The sequence below is a fragment of the Penicillium vulpinum genome, assembly GCF_028829585.1.
Source record: "Penicillium vulpinum strain IBT 29486 chromosome Unknown utg000004l_segment0_segment0, whole genome shotgun sequence".
Classification (NCBI taxonomy): Eukaryota; Fungi; Ascomycota; class Eurotiomycetes; order Eurotiales; family Aspergillaceae; genus Penicillium; species Penicillium vulpinum.
Genome location: NW_026643244.1, coordinates 3907633 through 3930306, shown reverse-complemented (window position 1 = coordinate 3930306; position 22674 = coordinate 3907633). Strand labels below are relative to the sequence as shown.

The 22674-nt window shown below is 47.3% G+C and overlaps 11 protein-coding genes across 11 annotated transcripts; 4 read left to right on the top strand and 7 right to left on the bottom strand.

Annotated features, from left to right (window-relative positions):
* Positions 1-81: 81 nt before the first annotated feature.
* N7479_009991 (uncharacterized protein) lies at positions 82-1461 on the bottom strand (the record flags this gene model as incomplete). The annotated part of the gene is made up of 1 exon (XM_057257684.1): positions 82-1461. The coding sequence occupies one exon, from the start codon at positions 1459-1461 to the stop codon at positions 82-84; it is 1380 nt and encodes a 459-aa protein (XP_057105142.1).
* A 1018-nt stretch (positions 1462-2479) lies between these two features.
* On the bottom strand, positions 2480-3972 carry N7479_009990 (NAD(P)/FAD-dependent oxidoreductase; the record flags this gene model as incomplete). The annotated part of the gene is made up of 6 exons (XM_057257683.1): positions 2480-2561; positions 2617-2690; positions 2756-3649; positions 3716-3763; positions 3818-3862; positions 3919-3972. The coding sequence occupies 6 exons, from the start codon at positions 3970-3972 to the stop codon at positions 2480-2482; spliced, it is 1197 nt and encodes a 398-aa protein (XP_057105141.1).
* An 896-nt stretch (positions 3973-4868) lies between these two features.
* Positions 4869-5963, bottom strand: N7479_009989 (sialidase family protein; the record flags this gene model as incomplete). The annotated part of the gene is made up of 1 exon (XM_057257682.1): positions 4869-5963. The coding sequence occupies one exon, from the start codon at positions 5961-5963 to the stop codon at positions 4869-4871; it is 1095 nt and encodes a 364-aa protein (XP_057105140.1).
* Positions 5964-7152: 1189 nt separating this feature from the next.
* On the bottom strand, positions 7153-8187 carry N7479_009988 (uncharacterized protein; the record flags this gene model as incomplete). Its single annotated transcript, XM_057257681.1, has 1 exon — positions 7153-8187. The coding sequence occupies one exon, from the start codon at positions 8185-8187 to the stop codon at positions 7153-7155; it is 1035 nt and encodes a 344-aa protein (XP_057105139.1).
* Positions 8188-8627: 440 nt separating this feature from the next.
* N7479_009987 (NADH:flavin oxidoreductase/NADH oxidase family protein) lies at positions 8628-9962 on the bottom strand (the record flags this gene model as incomplete). Its single annotated transcript, XM_057257680.1, has 1 exon — positions 8628-9962. The coding sequence occupies one exon, from the start codon at positions 9960-9962 to the stop codon at positions 8628-8630; it is 1335 nt and encodes a 444-aa protein (XP_057105138.1).
* Positions 9963-11025: 1063 nt separating this feature from the next.
* N7479_009986 (fungal specific transcription factor domain-containing protein) lies at positions 11026-13288 on the top strand (the record flags this gene model as incomplete). Its single annotated transcript, XM_057257679.1, has 7 exons — positions 11026-11093; positions 11142-11912; positions 11965-12031; positions 12090-12279; positions 12335-12515; positions 12572-12730; positions 12781-13288. The coding sequence occupies 7 exons, from the start codon at positions 11026-11028 to the stop codon at positions 13286-13288; spliced, it is 1944 nt and encodes a 647-aa protein (XP_057105137.1).
* A 166-nt stretch (positions 13289-13454) lies between these two features.
* Positions 13455-14732, bottom strand: N7479_009985 (CaiB/BaiF CoA transferase family protein; the record flags this gene model as incomplete). Its single annotated transcript, XM_057257678.1, has 1 exon — positions 13455-14732. The coding sequence occupies one exon, from the start codon at positions 14730-14732 to the stop codon at positions 13455-13457; it is 1278 nt and encodes a 425-aa protein (XP_057105136.1).
* A 951-nt stretch (positions 14733-15683) lies between these two features.
* Positions 15684-16889, top strand: N7479_009984 (uncharacterized protein; the record flags this gene model as incomplete). Its single annotated transcript, XM_057257677.1, has 1 exon — positions 15684-16889. One exon carries the CDS (start codon positions 15684-15686, stop codon positions 16887-16889), a length of 1206 nt encoding a protein of 401 aa, XP_057105135.1.
* Positions 16890-18533: 1644 nt separating this feature from the next.
* N7479_009983 (DUF2406 domain-containing protein) lies at positions 18534-18960 on the top strand (the record flags this gene model as incomplete). Its single annotated transcript, XM_057257676.1, has 3 exons — positions 18534-18651; positions 18711-18794; positions 18851-18960. The coding sequence occupies 3 exons, from the start codon at positions 18534-18536 to the stop codon at positions 18958-18960; spliced, it is 312 nt and encodes a 103-aa protein (XP_057105134.1).
* Positions 18961-19549: 589 nt separating this feature from the next.
* Positions 19550-20362, bottom strand: N7479_009982 (SDR family NAD(P)-dependent oxidoreductase; the record flags this gene model as incomplete). Its single annotated transcript, XM_057257675.1, has 1 exon — positions 19550-20362. The coding sequence occupies one exon, from the start codon at positions 20360-20362 to the stop codon at positions 19550-19552; it is 813 nt and encodes a 270-aa protein (XP_057105133.1).
* Positions 20363-21842: 1480 nt separating this feature from the next.
* N7479_009981 (oxidoreductase) lies at positions 21843-22342 on the top strand (the record flags this gene model as incomplete). The annotated part of the gene is made up of 2 exons (XM_057257674.1): positions 21843-22068; positions 22125-22342. The coding sequence occupies 2 exons, from the start codon at positions 21843-21845 to the stop codon at positions 22340-22342; spliced, it is 444 nt and encodes a 147-aa protein (XP_057105132.1).
* Between the last annotated feature and the right edge of the window lie 332 nt (positions 22343-22674).

Sequence of the window (22674 nt, the reverse complement as noted above, 5' to 3'; positions counted from 1 at the left end):
GGATTGTATCCATTTCTTCGTATATTGCTAGAAAAGAAAGAAAAATACAATCGGCAGGTGTGAACGGAGAACACTCAACGTTCATGCACCGTCTCTGAACCTGACCAAGCCTCCAATCACGCTTTGATAGAAACTTCCATCTGGCCCAAGAGCCCCAGGCTGATAGTCATCATTGTAAGTTCCCCCTGCGCCAGCTCGCACTCTCCAGGCCTCTTTTCCTGTCTGCCAATCAAATGCGACAGCATACCATTCATAGAGACCCTTCAAAGATGCGGTCACTGATTGTGTATAACCATACACAAGGCCGTTCTGGGTGGAAAGAATGGGAACCGACTGGACCCTGAGGTCATTCTCCCAGGCGATTTTGCAGGAACTGCCATCAGCGGCGACATCGACGCGGATCACCCCTGGAGCCATGGCTGTCAGGTTATTAAAGTCCCCATTCAGGCCCGAGTCCACATAGTACAGCGTTGGTGCATTGTAGTCATTGCAAAGCATCACACCGTAGGTATTGCCATCGCCATGTGTTAGAGGTGCAATGTCGACATTGCTCAGCCCCGATTCAAATAACGGGACACTGCAAATGGTCTGCGAAGAATCATGCTGCGCTGTCTGATGATAAACGACTAGGTTGACACGGCCGTTTGCATTATCAGTGATGGCCACATACTGGTCTCCAAGAAGTGCCGGGGTTGCACCGGAGCCACGCGCAAATGAACCAGGCTTCTTCACATCACCAGCATCATAGGGAATGCTCCAAAGTGTCTTGATGGAAGTTCCAGGTCCTGAGGTAAGCGAATAGAGAGTACCAGTTGCGTTCTCATGATCTTTGGTACCAGAGGGCCCTGTAACCACATATACGGTAGTTCCTGTGACAGCGATACCATTCTCAACCATTTCATTTGGGATGTGGCGGATATGGAAGGACCCCGTGGGCTCAATATATCCAATGGTGGTGGAGTTTTGCGCAGGATCTCCATGGCCGCCCTCGGCCTGAGATCGCAAGCCACCACTGGTAAACCACAAATTGCCATCGGTATCATACATTGCATTGATGAGAAGCTCACCAGGGGCCAGAACAGAATCCAAGTTGTAAGTTTGAACGAGATCTAGACTGGGCGACCCTTCGGAAGTGGATAGTTGAACAACGTAAATCTGGCCCTCTTTGGATGTCACCACGATTTGGTCTTTGTCCAAAAGCAGTTCCATATATGCCACATTCAAGGTCTGGCCATCTACCTCGGGGTACCAGGTTGCTTGAACACCCATTGTCTCATTATCGACCGCGGCCAGTCCCCATTTCATCCCACTGAGTCCAATACCTGTGTAGCCGGTGACTAACTGGCCACTCTTAGTCCAAAGTAGAATGTGTAGACCCTCAAGAGCACTTGAAACATCCAGCTCAGCTCCTAGTGGGCCCCAGTTATCGACTGTCCCGGTATTGCCACCATCTTGGTGCATATTGAACCCCTCTGGCTTATAAACATGTTTTGGACTAAGTTGTTTGGCTGCCACCGCGCTTCCGATAAATTTCTCTCCCAGTGGAATCTGGAGACTTGGAATTGGTAATACCACCTTTTGGGCCAAGCTCGCTGTTAGCAGAGAAACCTTGAGTATGGAACCTCGCTACCTACACTTCGTTTGTCATTGGAAGCCAAGGCTTTATCGGGAAATAGGGCTGCAAGTGCGGCAGTCAAAACATGAAATGCCAATTTGCAATGCATGTTGAACGGAAAATTGGATAAGATCAGGCGGGCTTTTGTACAGAGGATAAAAAGCAAAACTTGCTCGCATGATCAACGAAATTGGATGCTCTTATGCATATTTATACTAAAGAGATGATCATCATAACACCCAGTCAACGGAAGCTCCGGTTGAAGAACCTGGTGATGATTGGTGGAGCAAGACGTGCTATTTTGACAAGGTGGTTGAAGATGTATGCACCAATCCTTACCTTGTTTAAGTTAAGTGCTTATCCTATGTGGAATGCTCGCTTAGGGGATCGTGCAGGACTGTCACATTGATATGCCCCCTGGAACTCCGTGTTGTGTAGTATGGGCGGTCCTCGCGGTATTTCTAGTGCCATTTTCGTTCACATTCACATGTGAATTTTCATAGCATGTAAGGCACTCTTTTAAAAGCTTCCGGGCTTTCGCAGAAGAAAATAAAAGGAATCAAGGAAGAAAAGGGGAAATTAGGGAAAAGCAAGCACTCGCTCACATGTTGCAGCCTAACAAATCAGGCCTCAACAACAACACCCAGTTCGATCGGAAATCGAAAACCGTCAAAACTATTATTGGGAATATTGTATCTAACATCCTTCATTTCTATGTTGTAGTAATTATGGACTAAGCGAAGCTGACCCAAGTTTCCCGTGTTAATATAAAAATTAATTTAAAAAGTGAGGTATTAAGATGGCGGCAGAGGTGGGAAGACTGGCGACATGCTGTTTAATCTATTTTTCTCATGCTTGAAAGTGCTACAGGTGGTATTGACGAGGATCATCAACCGAGACACCCAGCCTCTCCCACATACCTCCCGCATTCATATCCTCTTGGCCACTGGTGAATATGTTAGCTTGTGCTAAGTTGACGCCAAGGGGAAAAAGGAACTCACTCATCCTTTGGGTTGATCCAAGGCTCTGTCTGGCCCTCTGCGGTATTGGGATTGCGGAAAATCACATTATGTTTCTGGAAAAAATAAACAATTAGCCCTGTCAAAGATCGATGCCTCCATAACCACTTCCTTAACTTACCATGCCGAGTGTTAAATGAATAGCCCCAGGTCCCTTCACAAATGTGTCCTCGGGAGCGCGGCCTTCAATCAGAGCCTGGATGTTTTTCGCGACAACCGCTGCATGGCCCAAGCCTGGCCGAGCAGCCTTTTGGGCACCGGTATCTGCAATATCACCCACAGCAAACATGTTCGAATACTGCTCGTCCAAGAACTGCATAGTGGGTCTAATGCGGATATATCCGTTATCCGGATTGATCACTGATTCGCCATCCGGGCGAGAAGGCTTCAAGTCAGCCACTATTTGGCTATTTGGGGTTTGTCCGGTGGCCAAGATGACGAATTGTGTGGACTCAGTGGTACCATTTTTGAGCTGAACATCAAAGGTGCTGCCATCATTCGGGAATCCACTCGGTGGGACAGTGACTCGAGCACCAGTGATAAGTCGGACACCCAGCTCATCAAATCGTTTCTTAACAAGGTCATGGAGTCCAGGGTGGAAGCTTGGCATCACCCGCGGCCTAGATTGCACCAAGGTGACCTCCTTCTCTGGATAATATTCTTTTAGATCGGTGGCCATTTGAACACCAACAGCACCGCCACCGACAATCAGAATGGACTGGGACTTTTTCACGCCAGCTTGGTGCTTTTGCAGATAGTTGACCGACGATGCCTTGTCATCATTGTCCATACCCGCAGGCTTAGAGAGACGGGTACCAGTCGCAAGGACGACATAGTCGAAAGGCACCTCTTTCGAGCCTTGCCATTCACGGTCCAACTGAATATGGGTGGGCTTGACCGACACAACACGATCCGGGACTATCCCATGGGAGGAGGGATTGGGCGAGTCATTGAAGATCCCAGTGTAGGGAATAAACGCTTTATGTTCATGTCCCGGGACAATTGCGAACCGTGGCTATGAGGAATGTTAGTGTTGGAGGTTTACGGGAGTATATGTCCATTGGTATCAAAATCAACTTACAAAGATGAAAAGATTGTGGAAGTGAGTATGAGGTTCGGTCAAGAGAACCTGCATAAAACATTAGCATCTTCAAGGTATGCGGGGACCTCAATGGTAGCTTACTCGGTGGGTCGGGGGGATCACACGTGCGAGCTCCTGAGCTGTCGCCTGTATTGGCATTAGTTGTTACACTCTCTAGTTATCTTATGGAGAGAATAACTCACACGTCCGACGAACGAGCCGCCAACAACAATAATGTTCCGTAGTGAGGTTGCCATTTTCTGAAAGATGAAGTTTGAGGAAAGTTGAAAGGTTACCCAGGGGATCTTTATAAATAGCGACCATTTTAATCTGATCAGATTATCAGATTAACCCCGGGACCAATTGCCCCATTCGGCTAATTCCGAGCCCTGGAGTAATTTATATCCGTTATTCCAGACAACCTTGGGACCTTGGAGGACTTCGGGGCCCCGAGGGCCCCGGGAAAAAATAAGAGGTGACTAATCCTATCTGCCGGTGACGCTCGACCGGAGTATTTTATTCCCGGCCTTAGCCTCGGCTTCCACCTAGGTATGAGCATTTCCTGAGCCCTTTGAGCCTTCAGCAAGTCATCCACATAAGCTTAGAACATTGTAGGAGTTTGATAAGTAATTATTGAATTGCTGGCTGACGGGGACGATAATTAGTTGCCTACCTAGGTACCTGCAAGCGTGGAGATCCTAAGGCCATTAACCTCACAAGTTGCTCAGCCTTCTCTAACTCTGGATGAGTCTTTGTTGACCTGGTAAAAATACTCAGGGCGAGCGTCATACTGAGGGCCAGCGTCCGCTTTGCGCCAAAAGACGTCTAAAAAGAACACCCCGAAACATCTCGGCTCCACCCTCATTCGGCTGACTATTCTTGTGTTTGATAGTTGATAAAAAGAAGCATTTCATTAAATTTGAAAAATAGGGGATTCAAGCAGAAAACCCGTGGGAAGACATAGTTGGTATGGTATGCATTCAACTATTACTGTTCTGGGACCTTGCCGGAAATTTGTAAAGAATGCAGAAGTCGTCGAGCGAGGCATCGTGTGAAAGCGGTTTTCACCCACTTGAATACGGAAAAATATGACGAAAACACCAAAACCAGTCTCAGACTCTCGCCAGACAGAGACTACCCCGAGATCAAGTTATTATACAGGGTTCCATGTGATGGTCTTCGCAAGAGGTCCACCCCGGTCATAAGTGGCCAGTACGTTGTGGTGATCCAATGCCATTATTCCAGGCCAGAAACTAGAGGCTGGAGAGACAAGGGTTGGTGGGCTCCATTCAACACGCCCGTCAACTGGTGGGCCAGCGAATACAACCTTGATAGAGGCATTCTTCACCCAACTCACGTGCTCGGAGTCATCGTCTGTCATGAATATTGTGGCCATAGAGCCATCTGCGAAAGAGGCAACTTGGGGAGACCCCGCATTATGACCCTTTCGTGGGCAGAAAACTTGATGTCGCCAACCCCAGGTCGCACCATCATCATAGGATAGAAGTGCTTCGACACTGAAAGGTCCCCACCGAGTGGTCTCGAATACCATAACAAGAGTCTCGCGACCCTTGTCGATAGTTCGTGCAATACCGCACATTCCATCGCGAAGTGGATCTTGGTCACCATGCAGACAGGTCGGTTGAGTCCAGGTACTTCCTTGATCGCGCGAGGTGACTTGCATGGTACATTGGTTGTTATGCGCAAATTCCTGCGAGAAATAAAGCTGCACTTCACCCTGGCGCCCGACGCGCATAAAGGGTTCCCAAATTCCCAAGGGAGGGCGCTTCTCAGCTGCCTGCGAAGCGAATTTCCAGGTCTGACCTCCATCCGTAGACCGACAGACAGTGATGCGGAAGTGCGTGGGGCCATTTGGGCCCTTGTCGTGATTGCGGAAAGCCGCCAGTATTGTGCCTGGAGCCACCTCACACAAAAACATGTTATCCACGTCGCCAGCAGCGCGGGTTACCTCAGAGAGGTCCTGGAATGTAAGGCCATTGTCGGTACTTTTTGCTACACGTAGTGAGCGCTGTCCATCGGGGAATTGCGTAAAGGACGAGAGGATGGTGCCATCTGAGAGCCTGCAGAGACGAGGGTATGTGCCACGGTTGGGAGGTGAACACAATCCGCGTTCATCATTATTCACGGTTGGCCTGCCTGGAAGCTGAACGCTCGAGGAGTTTTGTTGATCGGAATGATTTTTCAGACCTAAGGTCTTGAGGACCTTTTGGCCCAAGTGTCCAGGCATCTTAATGTTGAAAATTCGAGAGTGTGACGGAAACTTGTCCTGCAAGGCTGCAACATTCTGTTACTCGAATGCTCGGGGAGACACCTGTATATGATGTCATTGACTGACACTGCTTACCTAATTGGTTTCATGGTCCACGGGTTCCAAGATGTCAGTTCTTGCCTCAGGTGTCGAGGGGTAATGTGTACAAAGGAACCTCAGGGTGAGAGAGTGTGGTAGAATTATGAATGTTAACAAACCATCCTAAGAAATCCTTCAATTGTTTGAAGCACACACATATGACTGTAGCCTGGTCCAAAAATTTGAGCATCGTGCTTTCCTGTATTTCATCATCGGCCTGCTATATATATCCCAGGGTTGTATCTCACGCAATGATAATCCATATTGTATTTATATTGTAGTGCACACTTGACCCTCTTCAAGTGTGCCATATGGATCTGCAAAGGTTATCTGATCTGTCCAGCTCGATACAAATAAAGACCGGCTCCACAATATGCATGGCACATATGTATCACAATTCCATGAATTTGGGCTCGGGGAACAAATTCCCAATCTTCATATATGAGCTCAATCACTTTCCATCTCAACTAGTCTGCACTCCTTTACGACCCGAGCCGGCTCAAAATAACTCAATTTTTGAGGACAATTGACCACAGGAATTGGTCCCACTACCACGCGGAGAGCAAGATGGTTTTATATGCGCTGTAGAGGCAATCCATGCACTATACGGGCAATCATATCAAAGCTATGTAGTTTGGTTTCTTGCAAATTGCCTCCATCCTTATGGATGGGCCTTCTTCAACGCCGATGATGCTTTACTTGATAGAGACTGAAGTGAGTCTTAGCGAGATACACAACATTAGCTTGATAGAGGAGCTACGACCTAAGCGAGAACACTATATATCTTTCGACTGTATGGCACATACAAAACTGACACCAACGCGAGTGACCGTTTACCACTCACAAAGCCTGAGTTGCGAAATATTGCGAGTTAGATGCGCGAGTCATCACGGAGAGCAGCGATTTCATTCCGAGTAAAAGTGCTTGATAGACCAAAGTATTTAGTAAGCTATCCAATATCTCCCGAAGTCCACTCCTTCCACTTCTCCCGCGAAACTTCATTGATTATCAGTTTTGAATGTCCACATTAATTATTGCAACATATTCCCAAATTCATCAAGTTTTCCCTTTATCCCTCCAATGTGATCTTCAGAACCTTTGCGGGCTCAATGAATGTGCCCATAACAGGCGCAATTTGGCCACCAGTGGTGCCAACATACAGTATTTGTCCGTCTTCACTCAATCGGGCAGAACTTGGACCTGGTATCTCCGTGGATACTTGGCCACCTGCAACGAGAGAGATCTGTCCGGATGGAGTAATGCGCACAACGGAGTTCTGGGGATCCGTCGGAACGTATGCAGTACCATCTTCGGTCAGCTCAACGTTATCCGGTAAGAATCCGCTAGCAATAACCTCGAAATTTCCAACTGGGTTGGCATCCTTATCCACTTTGACTTTGCAGTACAGCATTCGTGTCGTGCTCGTATAGTAGACATAGTTACCAAGCACCGTCAGGCCATTGACCCCAAGGGGAAGGGCCTGTCCCTCCGCAGGAGCCATTGTAGTATCTTCCAGTGCGACAGAATAGTCTCCTGTCTTGGTATCAACTTTCCACACCACTCCCTTGGGACTATCAGCAATGAGAACCAAGTTGGACTCCCTTGAGAAAGTAGCCATGCCATTCAATGCCAGAGCCTCTGGGATTGCGACGATTTCCGAGGCCGTTGGCATCTTCTCCTTAGCATCAATCTTGTTGAAGTCCAATTTATAGACCCCGAATGAGCCTGCACCTGGTTGATAGGTTGTGATTGAGAAATTGCCCACCACAACTGCGAAGACATCGTCTTCGATTTCACTGATTCCGAAGGTGCTAGTGAAGCCGGCGAATGAGTGGGCGAGAGCCGCCTTTCCGGTCGTGGTGTCGACGTGCCAAACTTCAGGGGTGTCCAGACGCGTCAAAAGAATGTTGCCATCTGGTCGAAGGACCATGTTGCCGATCCATGAGCCATTGTTGGGAAATTGAAATAGGGTCTCGACTGTCACATCGGGCTGCTCATTGGGGTAGGTGACTGCCGATATCTGTTCAGTTTTGAGAAAAGGCCAGGAAGCTAGAGCCACTGGGAGGATAGCTAGCCCACTGAGCAATGCGGTATGGAAGTGCATATTGTCAACAACGAGAGGACGCTGAAAGAGAGAGAGAGAAAAAACAAAAGAAAAAAGACAGAGCGATCTCCTCGTCAGCTATATGGTGCTACAATACCAGCGCCAGTAGGCCAAGAATTTGGAAATGCTCAGCAAATACACTTGTTATGATCATTATTCCTCCAATAACGCGGGAAGCCCAGGTTTAGCATTCTTAGAAATGTTTTGATGTTGATGGAGCACCCCTACATTCCCCAACCGTTGTGTATTGCACACTACCCACCAACACCGGGAAACAGATAGTAGAAATTGAAAAATGTCTTCTCAATTTTATCAACTGATCTGTACTATATGATAAATACAGTACAAGCTATATTGGAAAAAGTAGACATAAATATGCTACATGCAACTAAACATATATTCATGATCTCGGCATTTCCTACTTCCCTGTCACATTGTTATCATATATGACTTTGGAATGGCTCACCCTTGGGAAGCCGGGCATAACCGTACATTTTCATTGCAGCGCCATCTTTCTGCACCTCTTGTGCCCATTCCCCAAGGCTTCTCATGAAAATTTCCATGTTGGCATCATTGCTCAGATCGATCGGTTCTTCATCCTGTGCAATCTGCAGCATTTGTACTCCAGCAGCAGGACTTGTCTTGGAAAAGTCCTGGTGATCAATCTTCTGCTTAATTGCACTCTGTACAGTTCCAGCGAGCAGCTCCATTGGTAAGCGAGGGTCCTGGGTAATGGAGCGGCCAAGACCAACGCCATCAACTGTTTCCAGAGCCTGGACCATTCCAGAGGCTGTGCAAAATCCTCCTGTCACATAGCTGCGAGTGCGCCTGAGAGCAGGGGCGATGAGGTCTGCAAATTCTATGAAGAACGATTCTCGTTTCTTTGAAGACTCTCGCTTGTGTACGAAGGCGCCAGCTTCATAAGTTCCACCAGACAACTCAACAAAGTCAAAGTTGGTGCGGTCTAGAATCTCACACAATTCCTTTGACTCCTCGGGGGTAAATCCATGTTCTTGGAATTCCACCGAGTTAATCTTGATTCCAATGATAAATCCGGGCTCTGGGAGTGCGTGACGAATGGCGTCGGCTATTTCCACAATAATCCGTGCACGATTGGCCAAGCTCCCGCCATATTTATCTATCCTCTTGTTCGTTGTCTGAGACAAGAATTGGGCGAGGAGATAGCCATGGGCGGAATGCAGCTGAATACCATCATACCCAGCCTTTTGCAGGTAAACGGCTACGTGAACAAAGCGGCGGATAATATCCTGAATTTCTTCCTCGCTAGCTGCGTGGGGTTTCCCAAATGCGCTCATTCTTGGCATGACAAGCTGGACATCGCTAGCAGAAACTGGATTGGATTGCAGCTGTGCAAATGTCTGACGACCAGGATGGCTGACCTGACCAACGATCAAACTTCCATGCTTCTTGGCGGCAGTGGCTAGTTGCTTGAATGCTTCAAATCGTTCGCCACCGAATGGGTTCTCAAGATCAATGATCATGTTTCCAGGTGCCTCAAGTTGATCGTATGCCATCATGATGTTACCGGTAAGAATAAGTCCAAATTGGCCCTCTCCCCACCGACGATAAAGATTGATGAGATTTTGACTGGGGATACCTCGAGCGGAAATATCAGTTAGAGACCACGAGGCCATTCTTTCTGTCAAAGCAGCCTTCAGAAAGCGATTAAAGGCTTTACGCTGACTAAATTCGAACTGCAATGGTGCCCCAAGAGGCGATACATCGACATTTTCGCTGGGAAACCTTGTAGCCATGTTTAACTAACAAGGTATTGTATAATAATGAAGTGTGTGATTTTGAAGATGGGATTATATTCAATTGGGGCACATAGCCTCTTTTATCTTAACAACATATGCCAATAATCCAGATCCACCCAGTTTTACAGTGATGTAAGAAAATTGAGATCTGTTCCAGCCTTTTCGGACTAAGGTCTGTGGAGGGAATGAAGTTTGCCGATCAGATCCACTTCATTCACGATATGTAAGCATCTTGTCAATTTTCCAACTTTCGAAGGTTGAAATATTCTGCGATGCCTTAGCGTTGCTTCATATTGTGCATGTGCATAACTTGAAAGGCAATGAACATGAACTCACGGGCAGTTAATTGCTCCGAAGGCTTTCTATTTGTCATTTCTTCCTCCGAATTGATTTGTAATATTATATTCACTGACATTGGCATGATATGCCATTGGTCTACTGATGTTTACTCGTCTCATAACGTCTTGTGCAAACATAGTATGGGGCACTATGTACGGAGTAATCCGTGCAAAGTACGTGTCTGGGGTTCTTAAATATATAATAGAACAAGATGTTTTCGGTCGAAAGTTCGACCTCAAGAGACTATGTATCAAGGACTCTTGTTATTCTGTTTCATTTCTATTACTCAAGATTTCATCTTGTCTCTCTTCCGCTAAGAAATTTATTGCCAATTTTTCTCCAGCCTACGCGTGTCCGTTATCAGACTAGCAAGAGAGGCTAGCACGAGCATATTTGATTAGAACGAGCCTCATATAATGTATTCTTTGTTAAATCTAAGCAGCTTCAATACTGAGTAAAAAAAAGGAAGGGAAAAAAAAATCAAAGATGAATATCAAGATGTCGGCAAAACACCGATGTCATATAACCGAAGAAGCCGAGCCCCCACCTTTTTCAGGACAAAAGAATCCCTGACTTTTGGAATATTCAAATGTTATTATAATCAAAACAGCCGATTCTTCTGTTATCTATGGAGACCGAGAGTCCAGATAGGCCACGGACGCGGGCAAAAAAAGCATGCCTGACATGTAACTCGCGTCGCGTTCGGTGCAATGTGTTAGAAATGCAGCCCTGCCAAAACTGTGTGTCATGGAATCTCACTTGTGAAGTAGGGGTTTCACGCCGTGGAAAGTAAGGAGATCATGGACTATTACTTGAGTTTATACTCACCCTAGTTAGATATCCCCGAAAGAAAAAGGTATCGACACGAACATCATCAATGCCGAGTACTACGGCAAATGCGTCGAATTCCCGAATCACACCGGGTCAATTCCCATTACCCGGACAGAGCTCTCAGTATGCATCGGCTCGTCCCATAACAGCAGAGGATGGGATCCATAAAACCGTGTTCCTTGGCGAGTCAAGTCCCCTCACATGCGTTGTGGATGAAGGGCAACGATCCCCGGACAAGGGGTACTCCTGCAGCATTCAAAAGGGCCGACTGCACTACTCCATTTCCGATATGAGTGGCGCAACTGAAAGTAGCCAGGATTCACTAGGCCCCCGGCGCAAGACGATACATGATCGGCTTACCCGTGATGGGGCTCTCGTATTCCCGTCACCTGCTGTCTGCGACACGCTACTTCAAGCTTATTTTGACTGGCTCCACCCATGTTTTCCGATTCTTGATCGAGCGGATCTACAAAGGGACTATCAAGATGGCACACTGTCGCCTTTGCTCTTCCAGTCAATACTTTTTATTGGAGTGAGCCTGTGCTCGGATACCGCTTTGAACATTACGGGCTTTAATAATCGCTACCAAGCCAAAGAAGTATTTTATCAACGAGCAAAGGATATTTATGATTCAGGATGGGAGACCGACACAGTTATCAAGTTGCAATCGTTGTTTCTCCTGAGCTTTTGGCGTGGAACTGCAACCGAGGAGCGCGATGTTCGATTCTGGCTTGGAGCTGCCATCAGCCTTGCCCAAAAAAAGGGCATGCATGTCATGTATGGCGTGTATCTTGATTAATTGAGCCCGAATATACGCTGATCTGAATAGGTCTAAATTGTCCTTCCTTAATGCCAAAGACCAAAAGATTTGGAAACGAATCTGGTGGGCTTTATATGTACGCTTCTCGTTTCTTAATGGTTGCTTACAAGACCCTTGGATTAACATTCCGTCAGGTTCGCGATCAACAAACATCGGCGGCTTTGGGCCTACCGCCTCGAATACGCGATGAAGACTGCCAAATCGCAGATCTTGAAGCCGCAGACTTTGAGGATAGTCAGCCAACGGGGCCTACTGAAATATTCCACACACCACCAGAAGTTCATATTCCCTACGTGATTGGAATGGCTCAACTGGCCAAGTTGTGTACGGTATCCTGAAATATCAAGACCATCGCATTTGCTGACAGCTGTTTGTTCAGTGCGGGAAATAGTATGCAGCCAGTATCTACCCGGTCGATCCAAGTTGGAGAATGCGGCTCGGCCAATGCTTCATCAGCGTTTAGTTGATTGGGAGTCTCGCCTCCCGAAAGAAATGCAATTTCAAACGTCCATGAGCAGAGGCGCGATGTTTCTAATTGGTATGCTCCATATGGCCTATAAGTACGTATTGCCACACCTCTGGTAACAACTGAGCCTCCTAGCTAATATCCATGCAGCAACTTGTACATTCTCCTATACCGACCCTTGTTATTACAGCCCCCAGGCCAGTCGGTCAGTCCGGAAGGAAATATCGCTCTGGATGCAGCAACACGAAGCACTCGAATTTTAGAGGACATGCTCTCGGAAAATCTGGTCCAACATGGATCTGTTCACTTGTAGGTCCTTCCAACAATCTCGACTTGGACTAAGACTAACACTGAAGCAGAATCACCCATACCTTCTCGGCGTTATGTATACACACCATTCATTTTGGACGAGTTACAGGTACGGCCCGCAAGTTAGCAGAACACAGGGCAAAATTGTGTCTACTGGGCTTGAAGGAATTACAGAAATCATGGGACTTAGAGAACTGGGTCCTGGATCTTTTCTTCCGGTCATTGGATGATTGTACTGCTCGTGATCTCCGATTAGCTGATTCTACTATGCTGGCACCAACATCGCAGATAGGCAGCGGTCAAAATATTGAGGAGGTACCGCCTGCGTCTCCTGCTAGTGGCTCATATAGACCTCTTTCTCCCAACACAGCAGACGATCTCTTGAAAACCCCCAACACCATTTCTCACCATAACACTCGGGAAGAGCCTCCAGTTAATATGGACTGGTATGAGCTGTTCAACATCGAGGGTGATGATGTTATGGGCCTTGCTGGCTCATTATCAAACCCGGACTACTTGAACCCAGAGAACCTCGAGTTTCTGTATCGATTCCTATAGCGATGCGAACTCAATAACAATGTTCATTTCGATATCCAATTGCACATAGAAAGAATATAGAGATGCGTAGGAATGCTGCTGAAAATGACTGCCTCGATGATATCGGGGTTCAAACGGAGAATTTGGGCGTATTCCTGGAATCTAATAATCTTGATTGTATATCGGATTAATTTGACAGACCTAGCTCCGCAAGAATGGCTTCATTGTGTTCCCCAACCCGTGGAACTGAACCCATCTGAGCGTTATATCCACCTTTTTCGGCTGATTTGGTTGACCCAGGAGGCAAAAGAGCCGGAACAGCTCCCACAGGAGTTTGAATCTCGGTCCATCGATCTCGTGCTTGAAGCTGAGCATGGTCCCAGACATTTTTCATGTCATTAACACTAGCGTTGGCGATTGACGCTTCGTCCAACCGAGCGATTGTTTCTTGTGTCGTGAACTTCGAGAACGCATCATGTATAATAGATTTGAGCTCATCTCGGTTTTGAGTCCGTTGTGAGTTACTTGAAAATCTAGGATCGGTGGCTAGATCTGGCTGTGAGAGGACGCCGTTGCAGAAATTGACCCATTCGCGCTCATTCTGAATGCCCAACATAACCGACTGGCCATCACCAGCTTCGAACGGTCCATACGGGTAGATGGCCGCATGTGAGGCACCTGCCGGTACCGGACCTGGAGTACTGTCGAATGCGTAGTACATGGGGAATCCCATCCATTCCACCATACTTTCTAGCATAGAGATGTCAATCTGACAGCCCTGTCCATCCTTTCCACGCTGCAGTAGGGCCGAGAGAATGTTACTGTAGGCGTACATGCCCGCAGAAATATCGGCGATGGAGATACCAACCTTTGCCGGCTCTTTTTCAGTGCCCGTGACGGATAGCATGCCAGCTTCGCTTTGAATAAGAAGGTCGTAGGCTTTCTTGTCGCGATATGGACCATCTTGTCCATATCCAGAGATATCACACACAATCAAACCAGGGTGTTTCTCTTTCAAGGCCTCGTGAGAAAGCCCCAGTCGCGCACTGGCACCGGGAGCCAAGTTCTGAACGAGAACGTCGGCCTTTTCGAGAAGCTTCATCAAAACGGCATGGTCTTTTTCGCGTTTGAGGTCCAGAGCCAAACTCTCCTTAGAGCGGTTCGTCCATACGAAATGAGATGCTAGACCCCCGACTCGCGTGTCATAATGTCGCGCAAAGTCTCCAACGGCTGGTCGTTCGACCTTGATGACTCGAGCTCCAAGATCGGCAAGTTGCCGTGTGCAAAAGGGCGCAGCAATAGCCTGCTCGAGACTAACCACCGTAATTCCAGCGAGAGGCAGAGTCCGGTGTCGATCAGAGGGTTTACTGGAGTACAGACGCGACGTGAGATGTGATCCTCTTGCAGGTTGAAGTGCGCCCGATAGGGCTTGTGGCCGGGAAGCAAGTGAGGTGAATGGTCTCATTGTGGGCTGAACATTGGAAGCTGCTGATATTGGAGCGAAATTAGATTTCAGAGACAGCTAGTTACCTTGTATATATAGAGGATATATGTCTGAGGGTTAGAGCTCCCAAATAGTCCACGCGGGGGGAGACCTCGGTCAAAATGCCGATCTCTATACAGCAAATGCCAAGCCCGGTGAGTCGGCTATATGCTCAGGTGGACGCGTTGTGAGGAACTGCCTCAGTTCGGATTTCGCAGGCTAAGAGAGCACCTGAATAATACCAATAAAGGATGGTCTGACGAAATTGTTGTTCTCCGGCCTCGGCCGTTTGTCTCGAAACTAGGCCTTTGGTGTCTCCGTTGCACTCCTTGGACCCTGAACGCCAAGCTTTTGCTTCTTATGAAGCTATCGTGCTTGCTCTTTCCACTTGTATTGAATGCAACCAGTCACCGCACGTGGACAGGAAGTTTGCTCTATCTGAGGGTCAAACATGAACATCATCTCTCCTTTTTCGCCAAGCTCCAATTTCGATCAACGCCAAGAAGTCCGGAAGCCACAAGATGCCCAATGGGCAACGGGGAAATTTGTGCGAAGATGAGTTGCGGGGACCCCTGAAACGCCTCGTATTCTCGCCATGTGTCTTCTTTTGCACCTCGGAACGATAAAATAAACGTCAAAAAGCAATCCTGATCAGACAGTATTGATGGTTGGTGTTCCACGCAGCAAAGGCTGCTTGGCATGTATCCAGCGGCGGGTCAAAGTACGAGAGCCCCAGTCTTACGCTTTTTTAAGGTAACAGTCTAATTCGGGGTCCAGTGCGATGAAACTCAGCCAGGATGTCAATCCTGCAGGAAAAGAGGGAACCCCTGTCCTGGTTACGCAAGGGACCGGAAGTTCTACCATTTCTCTGCAAGCAGTCAATGCGAACCCTCGAGATCGACATCCCCCTCGACACGATCATCGACATCAAATATGGCACTAGCCACTACACAAGAAGCAGAGGAGTATGTCACAATGCCCCGTGCATCTATGGATGAGGCTGTAATGCCAGGATTGGTTTCCAAGGCGCTAGACAGACAATGCAGAAAGGGCTTTTGTGACTTTGTGGACGCCGTATTTCCGAACATTTATTACAGCTACAGCAATCGTGTGGAACTTCCTTGGTTCGAAATCGCTCAATACGACCGAGGTGCAGGACCTGCAATGCAGTGGGGGTTTCGCAGCCTTGGGACCTGGCAGCTAGGCAGGGTAAATGGCAATCAACGACATATTCTTGCCAGTCAGGAAATGTACGGCCGTGGATTGCGACATCTTGTTAAAGCCATCAAGAATCCTGCCACAGTTGGCACGAACGACACCCTTGGAGCTGCAATCCTGTTAGGAATTTATGAGTTGATGAATTCAACAGAGCAGAACTCATGGCTGCTACATTCACGTGGAATTTCTCATCTCTTGCGCCTCAGGGGAGCGAAGACTCATGCGAGTGGATATGGCCGTACCCTACTTTTATCCTTTCGCGGACTCCTAGTTTATGAGGCCTTTACTCGGGGAGAGGCATGTTTCTTAGAAAGCGAGGAATGGAGGTCAACTCTCCCAGATGCCTTAGAGGACGAGCAGCGACGTGGCACAAACTGTGGTCTGGGCTTGCTCATGGACTATGCATTCAATGAAATAGCTCAGTGCCCCGGGTTTCTTGCCAAGACTAAAGCCCTAGTTGCCTCATCGCGAACTACCAATGCGGAGAGAGAGGATTTATTGGGTGCAATAAACAGCAGCCGACAGATCCTAGACGACGTGGAAATGCAAATAATGGCTGGCGTGAAGGCTGATCACGAAGGGATCAATAATGAGGCTGCGGCTTTCTTTGGACTTATTCCCCGTTCCATCAAGGATGCATCGGTGAAATTCACCCTCGAGGGTGTCCATTCAGGGATCGCACTTCTCCGGCAGTTATCGGTTGTGCTAGTGTCCGATCGGAGCCGGCAAAAATCAGTAACACCGTGGTTAAAACTCGATTCATGTAAGAATGAGCTAGAGATCATAAAAGACGCCGGTGAAATTGCCCAGTTGTCGAAACAAGGTACTCGATTGCACCCAACAGGTCCACAGCAACAGGGCAGCCCGAAGGTCTGGCATGATCGCATCGCCTTAGCAATGGGGATGCCAGAACAAGTTTGACCAACCCAGGGCTCAGGATTGTCTGTCTATATGACCTTGATCCAAACAGAGATTCTGTGCTTGCAAGTCATGGTTTGTTTTGTGTTTCACCCATTGCATGCATTTACTTCAGGTTGAATTATGACTGAAGTCTGTGCCCAAGTGTTATTCAGGTGGCGTTCCGAGGTCTAAGCGCTCCATTTGCCGCTCTTTTGGTCAAATTTATCCCGAAAGGTCGAAGGACTTAAAGCGACCGTACTAGGACACTCACGGGAATGTCATGTGCCAGCGATGAATTACCGTAGAGTCACAACCGCACCCCAGATCGTGACAGAAAATGTCATTATCGCCCACATGGATGTTGGGGTCCACTTTTCAAAAGAATTTGGAGTGAGAAGGGGGAAAAAAAAGGCCTCTTCGCCGTTGGGAATGCTGGGGGGTTACTTTGTATTTCGGATCCGGCGAGCACCGGAATGAGGGCCCATAGCCGTCAGGTACAACATAATGCATAGTACTTTTTGTGCAATAGCCGTACATATTTCAATTGACCCACTGAATTGGATTGAATCTCTCCAATTACATTAATTACGTTGCCTCCTTCCTGGCCAAGATTTTGTGTCTTACCAACATACTTTGTACGCCCTCAATCGCGGTCTCAGCATTATGATAAATAGCCCGAGATTTACCAACATACTCAGTGCTAGAAAACAAAGAAGTATTTTGGTGCTTTTGTCCACTTTGTATCAACTAAGGCATTTGGGTTGATTCTCTAATGCAAGCCCTTTATATTGTGCAAGTGATAACAAGTACTCCGTATACAGTCCTGAAACATTATTTGTGCCAGAAAGATTATTAGTTAGCACCCTGTAAAACCACGTGAAATCTGCATTGCAAATCTTATGGCCCTTGGGGTGTGATCGATTGTTCCTGAAGCAAGAATGCTGGGGCGCTCCTGTTACATTTTCGAAACCGGCGATCATCCCCACTGGGGCAAGTCGTCATAGGTATGTACGGAGTGTCAACTCTGTATGTTGTACTTTGTACTCCGTGCATACAATATACGAATAGGTTCATTATACATCCTCACGTACAATTTAACTTTCGCGACGCATATCTTCCTAGCTAGTACTGTGTATATGATTTCCCAAGAAACAACACACTACACGGAACGGGTACCTGGGAATCCGTGCGGGTGCCCGGGCCAAGATTCCAGCCACCGTGCTTGCGTGGCCCTTGAAGTGCCTATTCATTTGGATTGGCCAAAGCGAATGCTAAGCATTCTGCAGGACAGCTGATAGAAGCTTGGCTGGCCATTGGGGTTGCTCCGGATGGACCCTTAACGTCACACGAAATTGGATTATACCGACAACTCGCCTATAGTTGCCGATCAGAATCGGCCCAATCATCAAATGATCCACAGATGTCGCCACGGCTTGCGTGATCTTGGTTTTTGATGTTTCGAGATTAGCAGTCTATTCTTAGTTTTATCTTGGAAAATCCTCACATGGCAAAAATGACAAGGGGGATATATATAGGGCCAAATTCGCCTCCCGGCTACGTAGTTATTACATTGTTAGACACACACTATCAACCTATTCTACTTTGACATACGTTATACACATCTTCAATTTCCTCAACCAAGATCCATTTTACACATTCCCAAAAATGCCGTCCTCATTGGCCTCTAGCGAGCGCTCTGACTCTGTCAAGTCGCACCACAACCACAAGACTTCTCTTCAAACCAAGGCCGACCCCAACATGGCCCTACATGAACAGGAACCCAGTGTGTATCCCCGCAAAAGTGATCTATCTTGATCTAGAACATCCACTGACAACAAGTAGCCGCTGTGAACCTTCAACCTGGATCTCGGGATGCATTCTCACTCCGAAGCATCCAGCACAGAGACAGGGACGGAAACATCATCAGTAAGTCATCAGCTAAAATAGTTTTCGATGGGAGCTACATTCTAACCTAATGATAGCCGATCCCGATCTCTCCAACCCAACACGCAGCCGACTCGAGCGCCCGCTCGACACTATCCGATCGTTCGATGCAGCCATCGACGCACATCGCAAACAGCAACGGATGTGAGGAACAGCCCGAGGCCCGCCGGTTACACCAGAACGAAACGAACGAACGCTTTTTAATGCTAATCTCAATTCGAGCACGGGGTATTGATGTATAATTATTGTGTTATTATGGAGTTACATGGAGAGATATCAAAATTCGCTGCTGTTGCTTTTGTATCATTGTCTTTGTGTTCAGGCAGTTTAGCAGTTTTTATATGAAGATGCGCTAAGGTCATAAAACTCCCATCTCTAGCGCAGATGGTTGACTAGGGTTCTGCAAAGATCTAAAACTATGACTGATTATCACGTGCATGAATCTCAAAAAAGGCTATACAGGTTGATTTGACCTAAACTTTGTATGAAGTGGCCCGAACAAGGATCCCCGAATATACGCTCCATGGAGGCATCGTAACTTGTAACTAGGCTATTATCTGTTATCTTCCACATTTTACATACGGATTGTACGATGTGGCCTTTGTTATGATCCAATTATGTATATCCCAAAAGGAACAATGGTATTGTTGAAATCTCTCTTCATCGGACCAACGTATTCACATGTGCTTGCTTGTCACATTCCTTCCCAAAGTCTCATCATTCTTCCTTTTCCATCTCTAATGGAAGGTCGCCCCACCGCCGACGTCGAAGATTTGCCCACTGATGAATGAAGCTTCTGGGCTAGCAACAAAACAGAACACATGTGCAACATCTTGGGGTAATCCGCATCGTTTGACATCTTGCTTCTTGATAACGCTCTCAAAGAGAGGATAAGATCCGTCCGGCTGAACTACTAGCTTCCACACATGCTCCGTTTTGATCAGCCCAGGCATGACAGCGTTTACGGTTATCCCGGGCCCGGCCTCAATCGAAGTTGCGCGAACTAATCCGACAATAGCCGCTTTTGACGTGACATAGGCGACTTGGCCTTGCTCTGGTTCTTGGAAGGTTGTCGAGCCGGTGTGGATGATTCGGCCATATCCGGCAGTCCGCATATGTGGGAGGACGGCACGGGTTAGGAAAAAGGAACCATCAACATTTAGTGACATCGTACGACGATAGAGTTCCGTCGTTGTCTCGCAGATACCACTATTGGGGTAAATTCCGGCGATGTTGGCCAGGATATCGATTTTGTGGAAAGTGCGAATCACCCAGTCGATGGCGTCCTGAATCGAGTGTTCATCTGTGATATCGCAAATGCGGTAAGAAGATTTGCCATTTCTTGCCTCGATTAAAGATATAGCTTGTTTGAGTTTTTCTTCTTGGATATCCAAGAGAATCACATGCGCTCCCTGGTCGCTGAATAATTGTGCCGTGGCGAAGCCAATTCCTTGCGCAGCACCTGTGACAAGCACGACGTGATCAGAGAACTTGTCCGGATAGACCTTGATCAATGGCACATTAGCGCCAGTTTCAGTTTCGAGGATCATTTTTGCAATATCCTTTAGTGAATATGGATATCGAGAATGTATGGGAGCTTGAACAGGCTAGCAATATATGCACTACATATACGTGGACCACTGGTAGTTTTATAATAGACGAGTGCGGATAAGCACGGAATTCATCCTTGCAGAAACTTCTACTCTGCCTCTAATTCGTAGATATATCCGGTATTGCAAGGATGGGAATTATTCTCGTAAGCCCGTCTTCTTTTCATCCTCTGCCCCGCCCACCCCGCGTGCCCACCCCGCGTGCCCATCCCGCGTGCCCATCCCGCGTGCCCATCCCGCGTGCCCATCCCCTAACCAACGTCTCTATCATGCGAAATAGTCGCTATTTCACGAGATTTCAACCAGGAGCATTTTATATTTCGATTTATCTCTTCATAGGCGATCTGATATCCATCCATGCAAGGGGTCTGGCCTCGTAGGAAATTTCAAGCCCTCCTAGAATCATACCCACTTTTTGGGATGAGCATCAGCATGGTTACCATATACGTAGAGTGATTGGCTTCATCACCGATATGAAGAAGAACAGAAGATATTTGGGAGTCAAAAAAAGCTTCATCAGAAGTCATGAACTAGAAACAGAAAGTTGAACGTCAAGGGCATTTGTAAATGCCTGGTTTCTCCCAATAGGCTTGTTGTCGGGTACTCTAGCATGTCGAACGCAAAACAGCGAAGCTGCCAGAGAAATAAGGATTCTATCCATCCATGGAGAAGTACACAAACTAGGGGATAATTTAGCATTGGCCAATCAGCATCCCTAGGTCCGTGCAATTTCCCGAAGTCCCTCTTACCAATTAGGCAGGTAAGCTGATCTCGGGCCCCTGGGCAGGGAGATTGGTCAACCCTGGCTACCCCGGCACCATGGAGATAAGCCCGGAGTGCTCATTTTGGGGTCCGAGCTCACTAATTCCGCTAATATTACCTTCCACTACAAAGTACACCTATGAGCAAACCTTCTCGGAAATTTCGGGATTCATAGACCCCGTCAAAGATTAACAGCCCTACTCATTCTGTACAGCTCGTGTATCAAAACAAAACAAAATTCTCACTGAAGCCTTGTTCCCAAAGCCATCCAGTTCACCGATCTATTGACGGGGTACCGAATCATAGTTCGGGAGGATTTTCCTCTTCGGAATATACCCCGCCGAGAGGTTGTCAAGGACTATTTCCCCAGACAAGTATGAGGTACCTCAATTATTGTGGACAATCCGTTTGTAAGTCCCCCCGAGGTGAAAGTGATGACGTTGTTTAACTTCAGAAACCTACAAAAGCGCGACATGATACCCGCAGATCTACATCAAACCCTTTTTCATTTCAAACTTCCAAAGTTTTTCAACATATTGTCCTACTTGCTCGATCGGAACTGTCGCTAGAGCCCTTGGTAACGGAAATCACGTAGAGTGGTAGTTCCGCTAATGGGATTCCCACTGATATGACCAGCGCTTCAAGTTTGAGTTCGACAATGGAGCATATCAAAACCAAGTTCAGTCCTAATCTCATGGTTGCGGCGGCAACTTACAATGCCACGAGCAAGTTTGTGATAAACCCATTGTCGGAACGAAGCCCGAAAGTCTTCATTAGAGACCTAGGACCATCGATCAGGCGTCCATTCAACTTTGCTCAGGCCGCACTACCCCTTATGTTGAGCGGGGACAAGGGGCGGTACCCTCCCACGGTTATCTTCACCGGTATCAACTAGTTACTTCAATCTAGGAGAGAGACTATTTATAACTAACAGTTTCAGGTGCCATGGCCTCACTCAAAGGAAATTCTGGACTTTCCACGTTTTCTACGAGCAAGTTTGGCGCTCGCGCTATAGCTCAGTCTCTGACGCGTGAATTGGGGCCCTACGGTGTCCATGTCTCTCATATCATTATTGACAGGATCACCAACACCGAGAAGACTAAATGCTATGGCCAAGAAATTCCAGATGCAAAAACTCGATCTGCAGGGTGTAAGTAGAGGTCTTTGTGCTCTTTATTAGACTTCCGCACCGGCCCATAAAGCCCAAAGCCCAACCCGACCCAACCCGTAAATGGGCCGGGTTTTGGGCCCGGTCCTTAGGCCTGTCAATAGGCTATGGGCCCGGGGTGAAAGCCCACTGGGCTTTAATAGGGGCCCAATGGACCCAAAACAATGTAAATATACTAGCTTGAACCCCCCAAAAGGGTTTTTAAAACTACCCTTCGTTTTACCCCCGTTTCTAAGCCTTACCGCATAAATTCTAAATATATATCCAAGATTGAAATATCAAAATGAACACTTTCCGCGATATCTCGTCCTCTACTAGTCGG